General features: G+C 48.5%; 1 protein-coding gene across 3 annotated transcripts in view; it reads right to left on the bottom strand.

Moving 5' to 3' along the window:
• The window catches only part of tut7 (terminal uridylyl transferase 7), a 68,621-nt gene that overhangs the window by 13,195 nt on the left and 40,178 nt on the right, over window positions 1-15,248 (bottom strand). For 2 of the 3 annotated variants that reach the window (XM_055923365.1, XM_055923366.1), the window contains exons 18-23: window positions 13,832-13,889; window positions 11,827-11,930; window positions 11,636-11,725; window positions 8,666-8,779; window positions 6,597-6,674; window positions 5,534-6,441 (exon numbers count right to left, since the gene is read on the bottom strand). In XM_055923365.1, coding sequence (XP_055779340.1) covers window positions 6,340-6,441; window positions 6,597-6,674; window positions 8,666-8,779; window positions 11,636-11,725; window positions 11,827-11,930; window positions 13,832-13,889 — 546 coding nt within the window. In that variant the 3' untranslated portion in view covers window positions 5,534-6,339. Of the gene's footprint in view, window positions 1-3,111; window positions 3,204-4,321; window positions 4,370-5,453; window positions 6,442-6,596; window positions 6,675-8,665; window positions 8,780-11,635; window positions 11,726-11,826; window positions 11,931-13,831; window positions 13,890-15,248 lie in introns of those variants that run through there. The other variant, XM_055923367.1, reaches the window with a different exon arrangement.

The raw sequence follows: 15,248 nt of genomic DNA on the forward strand, positions 1-15,248 counted from the left end.
GAGGGTAGGTAGTGGATACTAACCATCTGACTAGTGTACTAAGGAGGGTAGGTAGTGGATACTAACCATCTGACTAGTGTACTCAGGAGGGTAGGTAGTCGATACAAACCATCTGACTAGTGTACTCAGGAGGGTAGGTAGTGGATACTAACCATCTGACTAGTGTACTCAGGAGGGTAGGTAGTGGATACTAACCATCTGACTAGCGTACTCAGGAGGGTAGGTAGTGGATACTAACCATCTGACTAGCGTACTCAGGAGGGTAGGTAGTGGATACTAACCATCTGACTAGCGTACTCAGGAGGGTAGGTAGTGGATACTAACCATCTGACTAGCGTACTCAGGAGGGTAGGTAGTGGATACTAACCATCTGACTAGCGTACTCAGGAGGGTAGGTAGTGGATACTAACCATCTGACTAGCGTACTCAGGAGGGTAGGTAGTGGATACTAACCATCTGACTAGTGTACTCAGGAGGGTAGGTAGTGGATACTAACCATCTGACTAGTGTACTCAGGAGGGTAGGTAGTGGATACTAAGCATCTGACTAGTGTACTCAGGAGGGTAGGTAGTGGATACTAACCATCTGACTAGCGTACTCAGGAGGGTAGGTAGTGGATACTAACCATCTGACTAGCGTACTCAGGAGGGTAGGTAGTGGATACTAACCATCTGACTAGCGTACTCAGGAGGGTAGGTAGTGGATACTAACCATCTGACTAGCGTACTCAGGAGGGTAGGTAGTGGATACTAACCATCTGACTAGCGTACTCAGGAGGGTAGGTAGTGGATACTAACCATCTGACTAGCGTACTCAGGAGGGTAGGTAGTGGATACTAACCATCCGACTAGCGTACTCAGGAGGGTAGGTAGTGGATACTAACCATCCGACTAGCGTACTCAGGAGGGTAGGTAGTGGATACTAACCATCCGACTAGCGTACTCAGGAGGGTAGGTAGTGGATACTAACCATCCGACTAGCGTACTCAGGAGGGTAGGTAGTGGATACTAACCATCCGACTAGCGTACTCAGGAGGGTAGGTAGTGGATACTAACCATCCGACTAGCGTACTCAGGAGGGTAGGTAGTGGATACTAACCATCCGACTAGCGTACTCAGGAGGGTAGGTAGTGGATACTAACCATCTGACTAGCGTACTCAGGAGGGTAGGTAGTGGATACTAACCATCTGACTAGCGTACTCAGGAGGGTAGGTAGTGGATACTAACCATCTGACTAGCGTACTCAGGAGGGTAGGTAGTGGATACTAACCATCTGACTAGTGTACTCAGGAGGGTAGGTAGTGGATACTAACCATCTGACTAGTGTACTCAGGAGGGTAGGTAGTGGATACTAACCATCTGACTAGTGTACTCAGGAGGGTAGGTAGTGGATACTAACCATCTGACTAGTGTACTCAGGAGGGTAGGTAGTGGATACTAACCATCTGACTAGCGTACTCAGGAGGGTAGGTAGTGGATACTAACCATCTGACTAGCGTACTCAGGAGGGTAGGTAGTGGATACTATCTGACTAGCGTACTCAGGAGGGTAGGTAGTGGATACTAACCATCTGACTAGTGTACTCAGGAGGGTAGGTAGTGGATACTATCTGACTAGCGTACTCAGGAGGGTAGGTAGTGGATACTAACCATCTGACTAGTGTACTCAGGAGGGTAGGTAGTGGATACTAACCATCTGACTAGTGTACTCAGGAGGGTAGGTAGTGGATACTAACCATCTGACTAGTGTACTCAGGAGGGTAGGTAGTGGATACTAACCATCTGAGTAGCGTACTCAGGAGGGTAGGTAGTAGATACTAACCATCTGACTAGCGTACTCAGGAGGGTAGGTAGTGGATACTAACCATCTGACTAGCGTACTCAGGAGGGTAGGTAGTGGATACTAACCATCTGACTAGCGTACTCAGGAGGGTAGGTAGTGGATACTAACCATCTGACTAGCGTACTCAGGAGGGTAGGTAGTGGATACTAACCATCTGACTAGCGTACTCAGGAGGGTAGGTAGTGGATACTAACCATCTGACTAGTGTACTCAGGAGGGTAGGTAGTGGATACTAACCATCTGACTAGCGTACTCAGGGGGGTAGGTAGTGGATACTAACCATCTGACTAGCGTACTCAGGAGGGTAGGTAGTCGATACTAACCATCTGACTAGCGTACTCAGGAGGGTAGGTAGTGGATACTAACCATCTGACTAGTGTACTCAGGAGGGTAGGTAGTGGATACTAACCATCTGACTAGCGTACTCAGGAGGGTAGGTAGTGGATACTAACCATCTGACTAGCGTACTCAGGAGGGTAGGTAGTGGATACTAACCATCTGACTAGCGTACTCAGGAGGGTAGGTAGTGGATACTAACCATCTGACTAGCGTACTCAGGAGGGTAGGTAGTGGATACTAACCATCTGACTAGCGTACTCAGGAGGGTAGGTAGTAGATACTAACCATCTGACTAGCGTACTCAGGAGGGTAGGTAGTGGATACTAACCATCCGACTAGCGTACTCAGGAGGGTAGGTAGTGGATACTAACCATCCGACTAGCGTACTCAGGAGGGTAGGTAGTGGATACTAACCATCCGACTAGCGTACTCAGGAGGGTAGGTAGTGGATACTAACCATCCGACTAGTGTACTCAGGAGGGTAGGTAGTGGATACTAACCATCTGACTAGCGTACTCAGGAGGGTAGGTAGTCGATACTAACCATCTGACTAGCGTACTCAGGAGTGTAGGTAGTGGATACTAACCATCTGACTAGCGTACTCAGGAGGGTAGGTAGTGGATACTAACCATCTGACTAGCGTACTCAGGAAGGTAGGTAGTGGATACTAACCATCTGACTAGCGTACTCAGGAGGGTAGGTAGTCGATACTAACCATCTGACTAGTGTACTCAGGAGGGTAGGTAGTGGATACTAACCATCTGACTAGCGTACTCAGGAGGGTAGGTAGTCGATACTAACCATCTGACTAGCGTACTCAGGAGGGTAGGTAGTGGATACTAACCATCTGACTAGTGTACTCAGGAGGGTAGGTAGTCGATACTAACCATCTGACTAGCGTACTCAGGAGGGTAGGTAGTGGATACTAACCATCTGACTAGTGTACTCAGGAGGGTAGGCGTTGACTGGCGTTCCAAACACACTTCTGCCATTGATGAACGCCTTCATGATGAAGTTGGTCACTGTGAGAGAGAGAAAGGGAGAGAGAGGAGAGAGTGTGAGGGAGAGAGAAAGGGAAAGAGAGTGGGAGAGAGGACGGGGCAGAGAGGACGGGGGAGAGAGGACGGGGCAGAGAAGACGGGGCAGAGAGGACGGGGGAGAGAGGACGGGGGAGAGAGGACGGGGGAGAGAGGACGGGGGAGAGAGGACGGGGGAGAGAGGACGGGGGAGAGAGGACGGGGGAGAGAGGACGGGGGAGAGAGGACGGGGGAGAGAGGACGGGGCAGAGAGGACGGGGCAGAGAGGACGGGGCAGAGAAGACGGGGCAGAGAAGACGGGGCAGAGAAGACGGGGGAGAGAGGACGGGGGAGAGAGGACGGGGGAGAGAGGACGGGGGAGAGAGGACGGGGGAGAGAGGACGGGGGAGAGAGGACGGGGGAGAGAGGACGGGGGAGAGAGGACGGGGGAGAGAGGACGGGGGAGAGAGGACGGGGGAGAGAGGACGGGGGAGAGAGGACGGGGGAGAGAGGACGGGGGAGAGAGGACGGGGCAGAGAGGACGGGGCAGAGAGGACGGGGGAGAGAGGACGGGGGAGAGAGGACGGGGGAGAGAGGACGGGGGAGAGAGAGAGTGGGAGGAAGAGGGAGTGGGAGGAAGAGGGAGTGGGAGGAAGAGGGAGTGGGAGGAAGAGGGAGTGGGAGGAAGAGGGAGTGGGAGAGAGAGAGAGAGGCAGGAGGGAAGTGAATGAAACAGAGGATGATGCTATGAGAGAAAGACAGTAAGATGGAGAAGTAGGTATCTCTCTTGGACAGGCATACAGACAGACAGAGAGATACCTACTTCTCCTGGACAGGCATACAGACAGAGAGATAGAGAGATACCTACTTCTCCTGGACAGGCATACAGACAGACAGAGAGATACCTACTTCTCCTGGACAGGCATACAGACAGAGAGATAGAGAGATACCTACTTCTCCTGGACAGGCATACAGACAGACAGAGAGATACCTACTTCTCCTGGACAGGCATACAGACAGAGATAAAGAGATACCTACTTCTCCTGGACAGGCATACAGACAGAGATAGAGAGATACCTACTTCTCCTGGACAGGCATACAGACAGAGATAGAGAGATACCTACTTCTCCTGGACAGGCCAGCTCCCAGGTTATGGTTCAGGTCAAAAGGATCTGGAAAGAAAAACATGAGATCAGATAACTAGATCCCTGGTTCACAACCCTCCCTGGAGAGCTGCAGGGTGTGTCGGGTTTTACTACAACCTAGCAGTGTTACACCCTCTGTTGATGATAAATGAAAACAGCCTGCACCAATAGCTCCCCTCAACGTTCACAACCCTCGACCAATAGCTCCCCTCAACTTTTACAACCCTCGACCAATAGCTCCCCTCAACTTTTACAACCCTCGACCAATAGCTCCCCTCAATCCCCCTCAACCAATAGCTCCCCTCAACGTTTACAACCCTCGACCAATAGCTCCCCTCAATCTCCCTCGACCAATAGCTCCCCTCAACGTTTACAACCCTCGACCAATAGCTCCCCTCAATCTCCCTCGACCAATAGCTCCCCTCAACGTTTACAACCCTCGACCAATAGCTCCCCTCAACGTTTACAACCCTCGACCAATAGCTCCCCTCAACGTTTACAACCCTCGACCAATAGCTCCCCTCAACGTTTACAACCCTCGACCAATAGCTCCCCTCAACGTTTACAACCCTCGACCAATAGCTCCCCTCAACATTCACAACCCTTGACCAAAAGCTCTCAACGTTTACAACCCTTGACCAATAGCTCCCCTCAACATTCACAACCCTTGACCAAAAGCTCTCAACGTTTACAACCCTTGACCAATAGCTCCCCTCAACATTCACAACCCTTGACCAAAAGCTCTCCTCAACGTTTACAACCCTCGACCAATAGCTCCCCTCAACGTTTACAACCCTCGACCAATAGCTCCCCTCAACATTCACAACCCTCGACCAATAGCTCCCCTCAACGTTCACAACCCTCGACCAATAGCTCTCCTCAACGTTCACAACCTTCGACCAATAGCTCTCCTCAACGTTCACAACCCTCGACCAATAGCTCCCCTTAACGTTTACAACCCTCGACCAATAGCTCCCCTCAAACCCCCTCAACGTTCACGATCCTCGAGGACAAATTAAGTGAGGGAAAGTGTCCAGGACAGCTTTTACAGAAGAGACGGAGCCACTGTTACGGCCCCTTTTGGTCGGAGTAAATCAAGTCTAGTACTGACCCTCGATGACGATGTACTTAGAGGTCCACTGCTTGTTGAAGGTGGTGAGAGCTGCGCTCTGTCTAATGGAGATGACATGTTCTCTGAAGTCAAAGGTCTCGGTGTAGAACTGCAACAGGCCCAGCCACAGAGCACCTACACACTCCACGTTCCTCTGCTGCCAGCGCTCAGGCTAGAGATAGAGAGAGAGGTCAAAGGTCTCGGTGAAGAACTGCAACAGGCCCAGCCACAGAGCACCTACACACTCCACGTTCCTCTGCTGCCAGCGCTCAGGCTAGAGAGAGAGAGAGAGGTCAAAGGTCTCGGTGAAGAACTGCAACAGGCCCAGCCACAGAGCACCTACACACTCCACGTTCCTCTGCTGCCAGCGCTCAGGCTAGAGAGAGAGAGAGAGGTCAAAGGTCTCGGTGTAGAACTGCAACAGGCCCAGCCACAGAGCACCTACACACTCCACGTTCCTCTGCTGCCAGCGCTCAGGCTAGAGATAGAGAGAGAGGTCAAAGGTCTCGGTGTAGAACTGCAACAGGCCCAGCCACAGAGCACCTACACACTCCACGTTCCTCTGCTGCCAGCGCTCAGGCTAGAGAGAGAGAGAGAGGTCAAAGGTCTCGGTGTAGAACTGCAACAGGCCCAGCCACAGAGCACCTACACACTCCACGTTCCTCTGCTGCCAGCGCTCAGGCTAGAGAGAGAGAGAGAGGTCAAAGGTCTCGGTGTAGAACTGCAACAGGCCCAGCCACAGAGCACCTACACACTCCACGTTCCTCTGCTGCCAGCGCTCAGGCTAGAGATAGAGAGAGAGGTCAAAGGTCTCGGTGAAGAACTGCAACAGGCCCAGCCACAGAGCACCTACACACTCCACGTTCCTCTGCTGCCAGCGCTCAGGCTAGAGATAGAGAGAGAGGTCAAAGGTCTCGGTGTAGAACTGCAACAGGCCCAGCCACAGAGCACCTACACACTCCACGTTCCTCTGCTGCCAGCGCTCAGGCTAGAGAGAGAGAGAGAGGTCAAAGGTCTCGGTGAAGAACTGCAACAGGCCCAGCCACAGAGCCCAATACACACCATGCTACCCTGGTACCGGGGCCACCGCTCGGGCGAGAGACACACACACACCACAGCTGATGTTCAGATAGAGGGACTCACCAGTTTCTCCAGATCATGGTAGAAGTAGACATTCCATCCATCTACCAAAACCTCAGGCTTCTCCTCCTCGTCGTAAATCTATCGACACACACACACACACACCACAAATCAATACGTCTGCCAAAATATACAAACACATTGCAGGTCTTAGCGATGAGAGATTCAGCCAGCACATCTGCCAAAATATCATCGGACTCACGGACAGACTGCTCAGAACTGTACTCATTGGTCCGAAGTCAGATTTAGTTGAGTTACCTCCTGTAGTACAGGTATAACAGGTGGGTTCCTCTGTCTTACCTCCTGTAGTACAGGTATAACAGGTGGGTTCCTCTGTGTCTTACCTCCTGTAGTACAGGTATAACAGGTGGGTTCCTCTGTGTCTTACCTCCTGTAGTACAGGTATAACAGGTGGGTTCCTCTGTGTCTTACCTCCTGTAGTACAGGTATAACAGGTGGGTTCCTCTGTGTCTTACCTCCTGTAGTACAGGTATAACAGGTGGGTTCCTCTGTCTTACCTCCTGTAGTACAGGTATAACAGGTGGGTTCCTCTGTGTCTTACCTCCTGTAGTACAGGTATAACAGGTGGGTTCCTCTGTCTTACCTCCTGTAGTACAGGTATAACAGGTGGGTTCCTCTGTGTCTTACCTCCTGTAGTACAGGTATAACAGGTGGGTTCCTCTGTCTTACCTCCTGTAGTACAGGTATAACAGGTGGGTTCCTCTCTGTCTTACCTCCTGTAGTACAGGTATAACAGGTGGGTTCCTCTGTCTTACCTCCTGTAGTACAGGTATAACAGGTGGGTTCCTCTGTCTTACCTCCTGTAGTACAGGTATAACAGGTGGGTTCCTAAGTGTCTTACCTCCTGTAGTACAGGTATAACAGGTGGGTTCCTCTGTCTTACCTCCTGTAGTACAGGTATAACAGGTGGGTTCCTCTGTGTCTTACCTCCTGTAGTACAGGTATAACAGGTGGGTTCCTCTGTCTTACCTCCTGTAGTACAGGTATAACAGGTGGGTTCCTCTGTGTCTTACCTCCTGTAGTACAGGTATAACAGGTGGGTTCCTCTGTGTCTTACCTCCTGTAGTACAGGTATAACAGGTGGGTTCCTCTGTCTTACCTCCTGTAGTACAGGTATAACAGGTGGGTTCCTCTGTGTCTTACCTCCTGTAGTACAGGTATAACAGGTGGGTTCCTCTGTCTTACCTCCTGTAGTACAGGTATAACAGGTGGGTTCCTCTGTCTTACCTCCTGTAGTACAGGTATAACAGGTGGGTTCCTCTGTGTCTTACCTCCTGTAGTACAGGTATAACAGGTGGGTTCCTCTGTCTTACCTCCTGTAGTACAGGTATAACAGGTGGGTCCCTCTGTGTCTTACCTCCTGTAGTACAGGTATAACAGGTGGGTTCCTCTCTGTCTTACCTCCTGTAGTACAGGTATAACAGGTGGGTTCCTCTGTCTTACCTCCTGTAGTACAGGTATAACAGGTGGGTTCCTCTGTCTTACCTCCTGTAGTACAGGTATAACAGGTGGGTTCCTCTGTGTCTTACCTCCTGTAGTACAGGTATAACAGGTGGGTTCCTCTGTGTCTTACCTCCTGTAGTACAGGTATAACAGGTGGGTTCCTCTGTGTCTTACCTCCTGTAGTACAGGTATAACAGGTGGGTTCCTCTGTGTCTTACCTCCTGTAGTACAGGTATAACAGGTGGGTTCCTCTGTGTCTTACCTCCTGTAGTACAGGTATAACAGGTGGGTTCCTCTGTCTTACCTCCTGTAGTACAGGTATAACAGGTGGGTTCCTCTGTGTCTTACCTCCTGTAGTACAGGTATAACAGGTGGGTTCCTAAGTGTCTTACCTCCTGTAGTACAGGTATAACAGGTGGGTTCCTCTGTCTTACCTCCTGTAGTACAAGTATAACAGGTGGGTTCCTCTCTGTCTTACCTCCTGTAGTACAGGTATAACAGGTGGGTTCCTCTGTGTCTTACCTCCTGTAGTACAGGTATAACAGGTGGGTTCCTCTGTGTCTTACCTCCTGTAGTACAGGTATAACAGGTGGGTTCCTCTGTCTTACCTCCTGTAGTACAGGTATAACAGGTGGGTTCCTCTGCTGCAGGTAGAATAGCACCATCAGGGTGAAGCCATAGGATGACAGGCTGCCTCGAGACGCATCACCGATATCACACAACTAGACCAGGGGACAACACAGATATTAAAACATCCCCTTTAACTAGACCAGGGGACAACACAGATATTAAAACATCCCCTTTAACTAGACCAGGGGACAACATAGATATTAAAACATCCCCTTTAACTAGACCAGGGGACAACACAGATATTAAAACATCCCCTTTAACTAGACCAGGGGACAACGCAGATATTAAAACATCCCCTTTAACTAGACCAGGGGACAACACAGATATTAAAACATCCCCTTTAACTAGACCAGGGGACAACATAGATATTAAAACATCCCCTTTAACTAGACCAGGGGACAACATAGATATTAAAACATCCCCTTTAACTAGACCAGGGGACAACAGGTATTAAAACATCCCCTTTAACTAGACCAGGGGACAACACAGATATTAAAACATCCCCTTTAACTAGACCAGGGGACAACACAGATATTAAAACATCCCCTTTAACTAGACCAGGGGACAACATAGATATTAAAACATCCCCTTTAACTAGACCAGGGGACAACACAGATATTAAAACATCCCCTTTAACTAGACCAGGGGACAACGCAGATATTAAAACATCCCCTTTAACTAGACCAGGGGACAACACAGATATTAAAACATCCCCTTTAACTAGACCAGGGGACAACACAGATATTAAAACATCCCCTTTAACTAGACCAGGGGACAACATAGATATTAAAACATCCCCTTTAACTAGACCAGGGGACAACAGGTATTAAAACATCCCCTTTAACTAGACCAGGGGACAACACAGATATTAAAACATCCCCTTTAACTAGACCAGGGGACAACAGGTATTAAAACATCCCCTTTAACTAGACCAGGGGACAACACAGATATTAAAACATCCCCTTTAACTAGACCAGGGGACAACATAGATATTAAAACATCCCCTTTAACTAGACCAGGGGACAACATAGATATTAAAACATCCCCTTTAACTAGACCAGGGGACAACATAGATATTAAAACATCCCCTTTAACTAGACCAGGGGACAACAGGTATTAAAACATCCCCTTTAACTAGACCAGGGGACAACACAGATATTAAAACATCCCCTTTAACTAGACCAGGGGACAACACAGATATTAAAACATCCCCTTTAACTAGACCAGGGGACAACACAGATATTAAAACATCCCCTTTAACTAGACCAGGGGACAACATAGATATTAAAACATCCCCTTTAACTAGACCAGGGGACAACATAGATATTAAAACATCCCCTTTAACTAGACCAGGGGACAACAGGTATTAAAACATCCCCTTTAACTAGACCAGGGGACAACACAGATATTAAAACATCCCCTTTAACTAGACCAGGGGACAACAGATATTAAAACATCCCCTTTAACTAGACCAGGGGACAACAGGTATTAAAACATCCCCTTTAACTAGACCAGGGGACAACACAGATATTAAAACATCCCCTTTAACTAGACCAGGGGACAACATAGATATTAAAACATCCCCTTTAACTAGACCAGGGGACAACATAGATATTAAAACATCCCCTTTAACTAGACCAGGGGACAACAGGTATTAAAACATCCCCTTTAACTAGACCAGGGGACAACACAGATATTAAAACATCCCCTTTAACTAGACCAGGGGACAACACAGATATTAAAACATCCCCTTTAACTAGACCAGGGGACAACAGATATTAAAACATCCCCTTTAACTAGACCAGGGGACAACATAGATATTAAAACATCCCCTTTAACTAGACCAGGGGACAACATAGATATTAAAACATCCCCTTTAACTAGACCAGGGGACAACAGGTATTAAAACATCCCCTTTAACTAGACCAGGGGACAACACAGATATTAAAACATCCCCTTTAACTAGACCAGGGGACAACAGATATTAAAACATCCCCTTTAACTAGACCAGGGGACAACAGGTATTAAAACATCCCCTTTAACTAGACCAGGGGACAACAGATATTAAAACATCCCCTTTAACTAGACCAGGGGACAACACAGATATTAAAACATCCCCTTTAACTAGACCAGGGGACAACACAGATATTAAAACATCCCCTTTAACTAGACCAGGGGACAACACAGATATTAAAACATCCCCTTTAACTAGACCAGGGGACAACACAGATATTAAAACATCCCCTTTAACTAGACCAGGGGACAACGTAGATATTAAAACATCCCCTTTAACTAGACCAGGGGATAACATAGATATTAAAACATCCCCTTTAACTAGACCAGGGGACAACACAGATATTAAAACATCCCCTTTAACTAGACCAGGGGACAACATGGATATTAAAACATCCTCTTTAACTAGACCAGGGGACAACATGGATATTAAAACATCCCCTTTAACTAGACCAGGGGACAACACGGATATTAAAACATCCCCTTTAACTAGACCAGGGGACAACACAGATATTAAAACATCCCCTTTAACTAGACCAGGGGACAACACAGATATTAAAACATCCCCTTTAACTAGACCAGGGGACAACATGGATATTAAAACATCCTCTTTAACTAGACCAGGGGACAACACAGATATTAAAACATCCCCGTTAACTAGACCAGGGGACAACAGATATTAAAACATCCCCGTTAACTAGACCAGGGGACAACACAGATATTAAAACATCCCCTTTAACTAGACCAGGGGACAACACAGATATTAAAACATCCCCGTTAACTAGACCAGGGGACAACACAGATATTAAATATTGGGTAGAATACTCTTTATCCTATCATCAGCTGTTTATCAGGTTAAACTGATAGAAAGTTGATCACCATCTAAACCTTTCAGTGTGTCTTTCTCATCTCAGCTGTAATCTAGTGGGACATACCTTGGCAAACACCTTCGTGACATAACACAGCATCTTCACTCGGGGGTCGATGGCGGCGTACGACGCCAACAGACGCGTGTTGTGTAAGGCCTGATAGCCAAGAGAGAGAGAAAACAAAAAAGTGTTCAGTCACTGCTTCCTGCTCTCACATGACCAACTAGGTGTTATGATCAGGTGTGTTTTCCTCTGACCAGCGTGTTGTAGAGACTGATGTCTCCCTCCAAGCCGGTCCTGGCGTGGTAGAACTTAACGATGGGGACCTTCGCCGTGGTGATGGGAAGGATGTTCCTCAGACCTGGGGCCCACAGGGACAATTCATATACAGTATCCCACATTGACACGGGTTTACAGATACACACCTGGTGCACAGTACAAGGGGACTATATGGAGAATCCATATTCTACATTATCACAGGGTCGTGTCTAGACACTGCCCCCATATTCTACATTATCACAGGGTCGTTGTCCAGACACTGACCCATAAACTACATTATCACAGGGTCCAGGCACTGACCCATATACTACATTATCACAGGGTCCAGACACCGACCCATATTATACATTATCACAGGGTACAGACACCGACCCATATACTACATTATCACAGGGTCCAGACACCGACCCATATACTACATTATCACAGGGTCCAGCCACCGACCCATATTATACATTATCACAGGGTCCAGACACCGACCCATATTCTACATTATCACAGGGTCCAGACGCCAACCCATATTCTACATTATCACAGGGTCGTGTCTAGACACTGACCCATATTCTACATCATCACAGGGTCCAGCCACTGACCCATATACTACATTATCACAGGGTCGTGTCTAGACACCGACCCATATTCTACATTATCACAGGGTCCAGCCACTGACCCATATACTACATTATCGTGTTCAGACACCGACCCATATACTACATTATCGCAGGGTCCAGACACCGACACATATACTACATTATCGTGTCCAGACACCGACCCATATACTACATTATCGCAGGGTCCAGACACCGACCCATATACTACATTATCGTGTCCAGACACCGACCCATATACTACATTATCGCAGGGTCCAGACACCGACCCATATACTACATTATCGTGTCCAGACACCCACCCATATACTACATTATCACAGGGTCCAGCCACCGACCCATATACTACAATATCACAGGGTCTAGACACTGACCCATATACTACATTATCACAGGGTCCAGACACCGACCCATATACTACATTATCACAGGGTCCAGACACCGCTACATTATCACAGGGTCCAGACACCGACCCATATTATACATTATCACAGGGTACAGACACCGACCCATATTCTATATTATCACAGGGTCCAGACACCGACCCATATACTACATTATCACAGGGTCCAGCCACTGACCCATATACTACATCATCACAGGGTCGTGTCTAGACACTGACCCATATTCTACATTATCACAGGGTCCAGCCACTGACCCATATACTACATTATCGTGTTCAGACACCGACCCATATACTACATTATCGCAGGGTCCAGACACCGACCCATATACTACATTATCGTGTCCAAACACCGACCCATATACTACATTATCGCAGGGTCCAGACACCGACCCATATACTACATTATCGTGTCCAGCCACCGACCCATATACTACAATATCACAGGGTCTAGACACTGACCCATATACTACATTATCACAGGGTCCAGACACCGACCCATATACTACATTATCACAGGGTCCAGACACCGCTACATTATCACAGGGTCCAGACACCGACCCATATTCTAAATTATCACAGGGTCCAGACACCGACCCATATACTACATTATCACAGGGTCCAGACACCGACCCATAACATATTCCACATGATCACAGGGTCCAGACACCGACCCATATACTACATTATCACAGGGTCGTGTCTAGACACTGACCCATATACTACATTATCACAGGGTCGTGTCTAGACACTGACCCATATTCTACATTATCACAGGGTCCAGACACCGACCCATATTCTACATTATCACAGGGTCCAGACACCGACCCATATTCTACATTATCACAGGGTCCAGACACCGACCCATATACTACATTATCACAGGGTCCAGCCACTGACCCATATAGTACATTATCACAGGGTCCAGCCACTGACCCATATACTACATTATCACAGGGTCTAGACACTGACCTGGGTGTTTCCTCAGCAGTCTGGCCAGAGACTCTATGATGCTGATACAGTCCAGACCCTGCAGGAGACAAAGGATTTGGTTCAAAACAGGGTTTCATGAGAGGTGTGTTTACAGCACGTGTCAAACTCATTCCACAGAGAGACAAGTTCCTGCAGGTTTTCACTTCTCCCTTGATGAACTAAGGTCACTGATTACTAAGGAACTCTCCTCACCTGGTTGTCTAGGTCTCAGTAAGGAACTCCCCTCACCTGGTTGTCCAGGTCTCAGTAAGGAACTCCCCTCACCTGGTTGTCCAGGTCTCAGTAAGGAACTCCCATCACCTGGTTGTCTAGGTCTCAGTAAGGAACTCCCCTCACCTGGTTGTCTAGGTCTCAGTAAGGAACTCCCCGCACCTGGTTGTCTAGGTCTCAGTAAGGAACTCCCCTCACCTGGTTGTCCAGGTCTCAGTAAGGAACTCCCCGCACCTGGTTGTCTAGGTCTCAGTAAGGAACTCCCCTCACCTGGTTGTCTCTAGGTCTCAGTAAGGAACTCCCCTCACCTGGTTGTCTAGGTCTCAGTAAGGAACTCCCCTCACCTGGTTGTCTAGGTCTCAGTAAGGAACTCCCCTCACCTGGTTGTCCAGGTCTCAGTAAGGAACCTGTCTCACCTGGTTGTCTAGGTCTCAGTAAGGAACTCCCCTCACCTGGTTGTCCAAGTCTCAGTAAGGAACTCCCCTCACCTGGTTGTCTAGGTCTCAGTAAGGAACTCCCCTCACCTGGTTGTCCAGGTCTCAGTAAGGAACCTGTCTCACCTGGTTGTCTAGGTCTCAGTAAGGAACTCCCCTCACCTGGTTGTCTAGGTCTCAGTAAGGAACTCCCCTCACCTGGTTGTCCAAGTCTCAGTAAGGAACTCCCCTCACCTGGTTGTCTAGGTCTCAGTAAGGAACTCCCCTCACCTGGTTGTCTCTAGGTCTCAGTAAGGAACTCCCCTCACCTGGTTGTCTAGGTCTCAGTAAGGAACTCCCCTCACCTGGTTGTCTAGGTCTCAGTAAGGAACTCCCCTCACCTGGTTGTCTAGGTCTCAGTAAGGAACCTGTCTCACCTGGTTGTCTAGGTCTCAGTAAGGAACTCCCCTCACCTGGTTGTCCAGGTCTCAGTAAGGAACTCCCCTCACCTGGTTGTCTAGGTCTCAGTAAGGAACACCCCTCACCTGGTTGTCCAGGTCTCAGTAAGGAACTCCCCTCACCTGGTTGTCCAGGTCTCAGTAAGGAACTCCCCTCACCTGGTTGTCTAGGTCTCAGTAAGGAACTCCCCTCACCTGGTTGTCTAGGTCTCAGTAAGGAACTCCCCTCACCTGGTTGTCTAGGTTACAGTAAGGAACTCCCCTCACCTGGTTGTCTAGGTTACAGTAAGGAACTCCCCTCACCTGGTTGTCTAG

This window comes from Salvelinus fontinalis, chromosome 5 (genome assembly GCF_029448725.1).
Source record: "Salvelinus fontinalis isolate EN_2023a chromosome 5, ASM2944872v1, whole genome shotgun sequence".
In the NCBI taxonomy this organism is placed as follows: Eukaryota; Metazoa; Chordata; class Actinopteri; order Salmoniformes; family Salmonidae; genus Salvelinus; species Salvelinus fontinalis.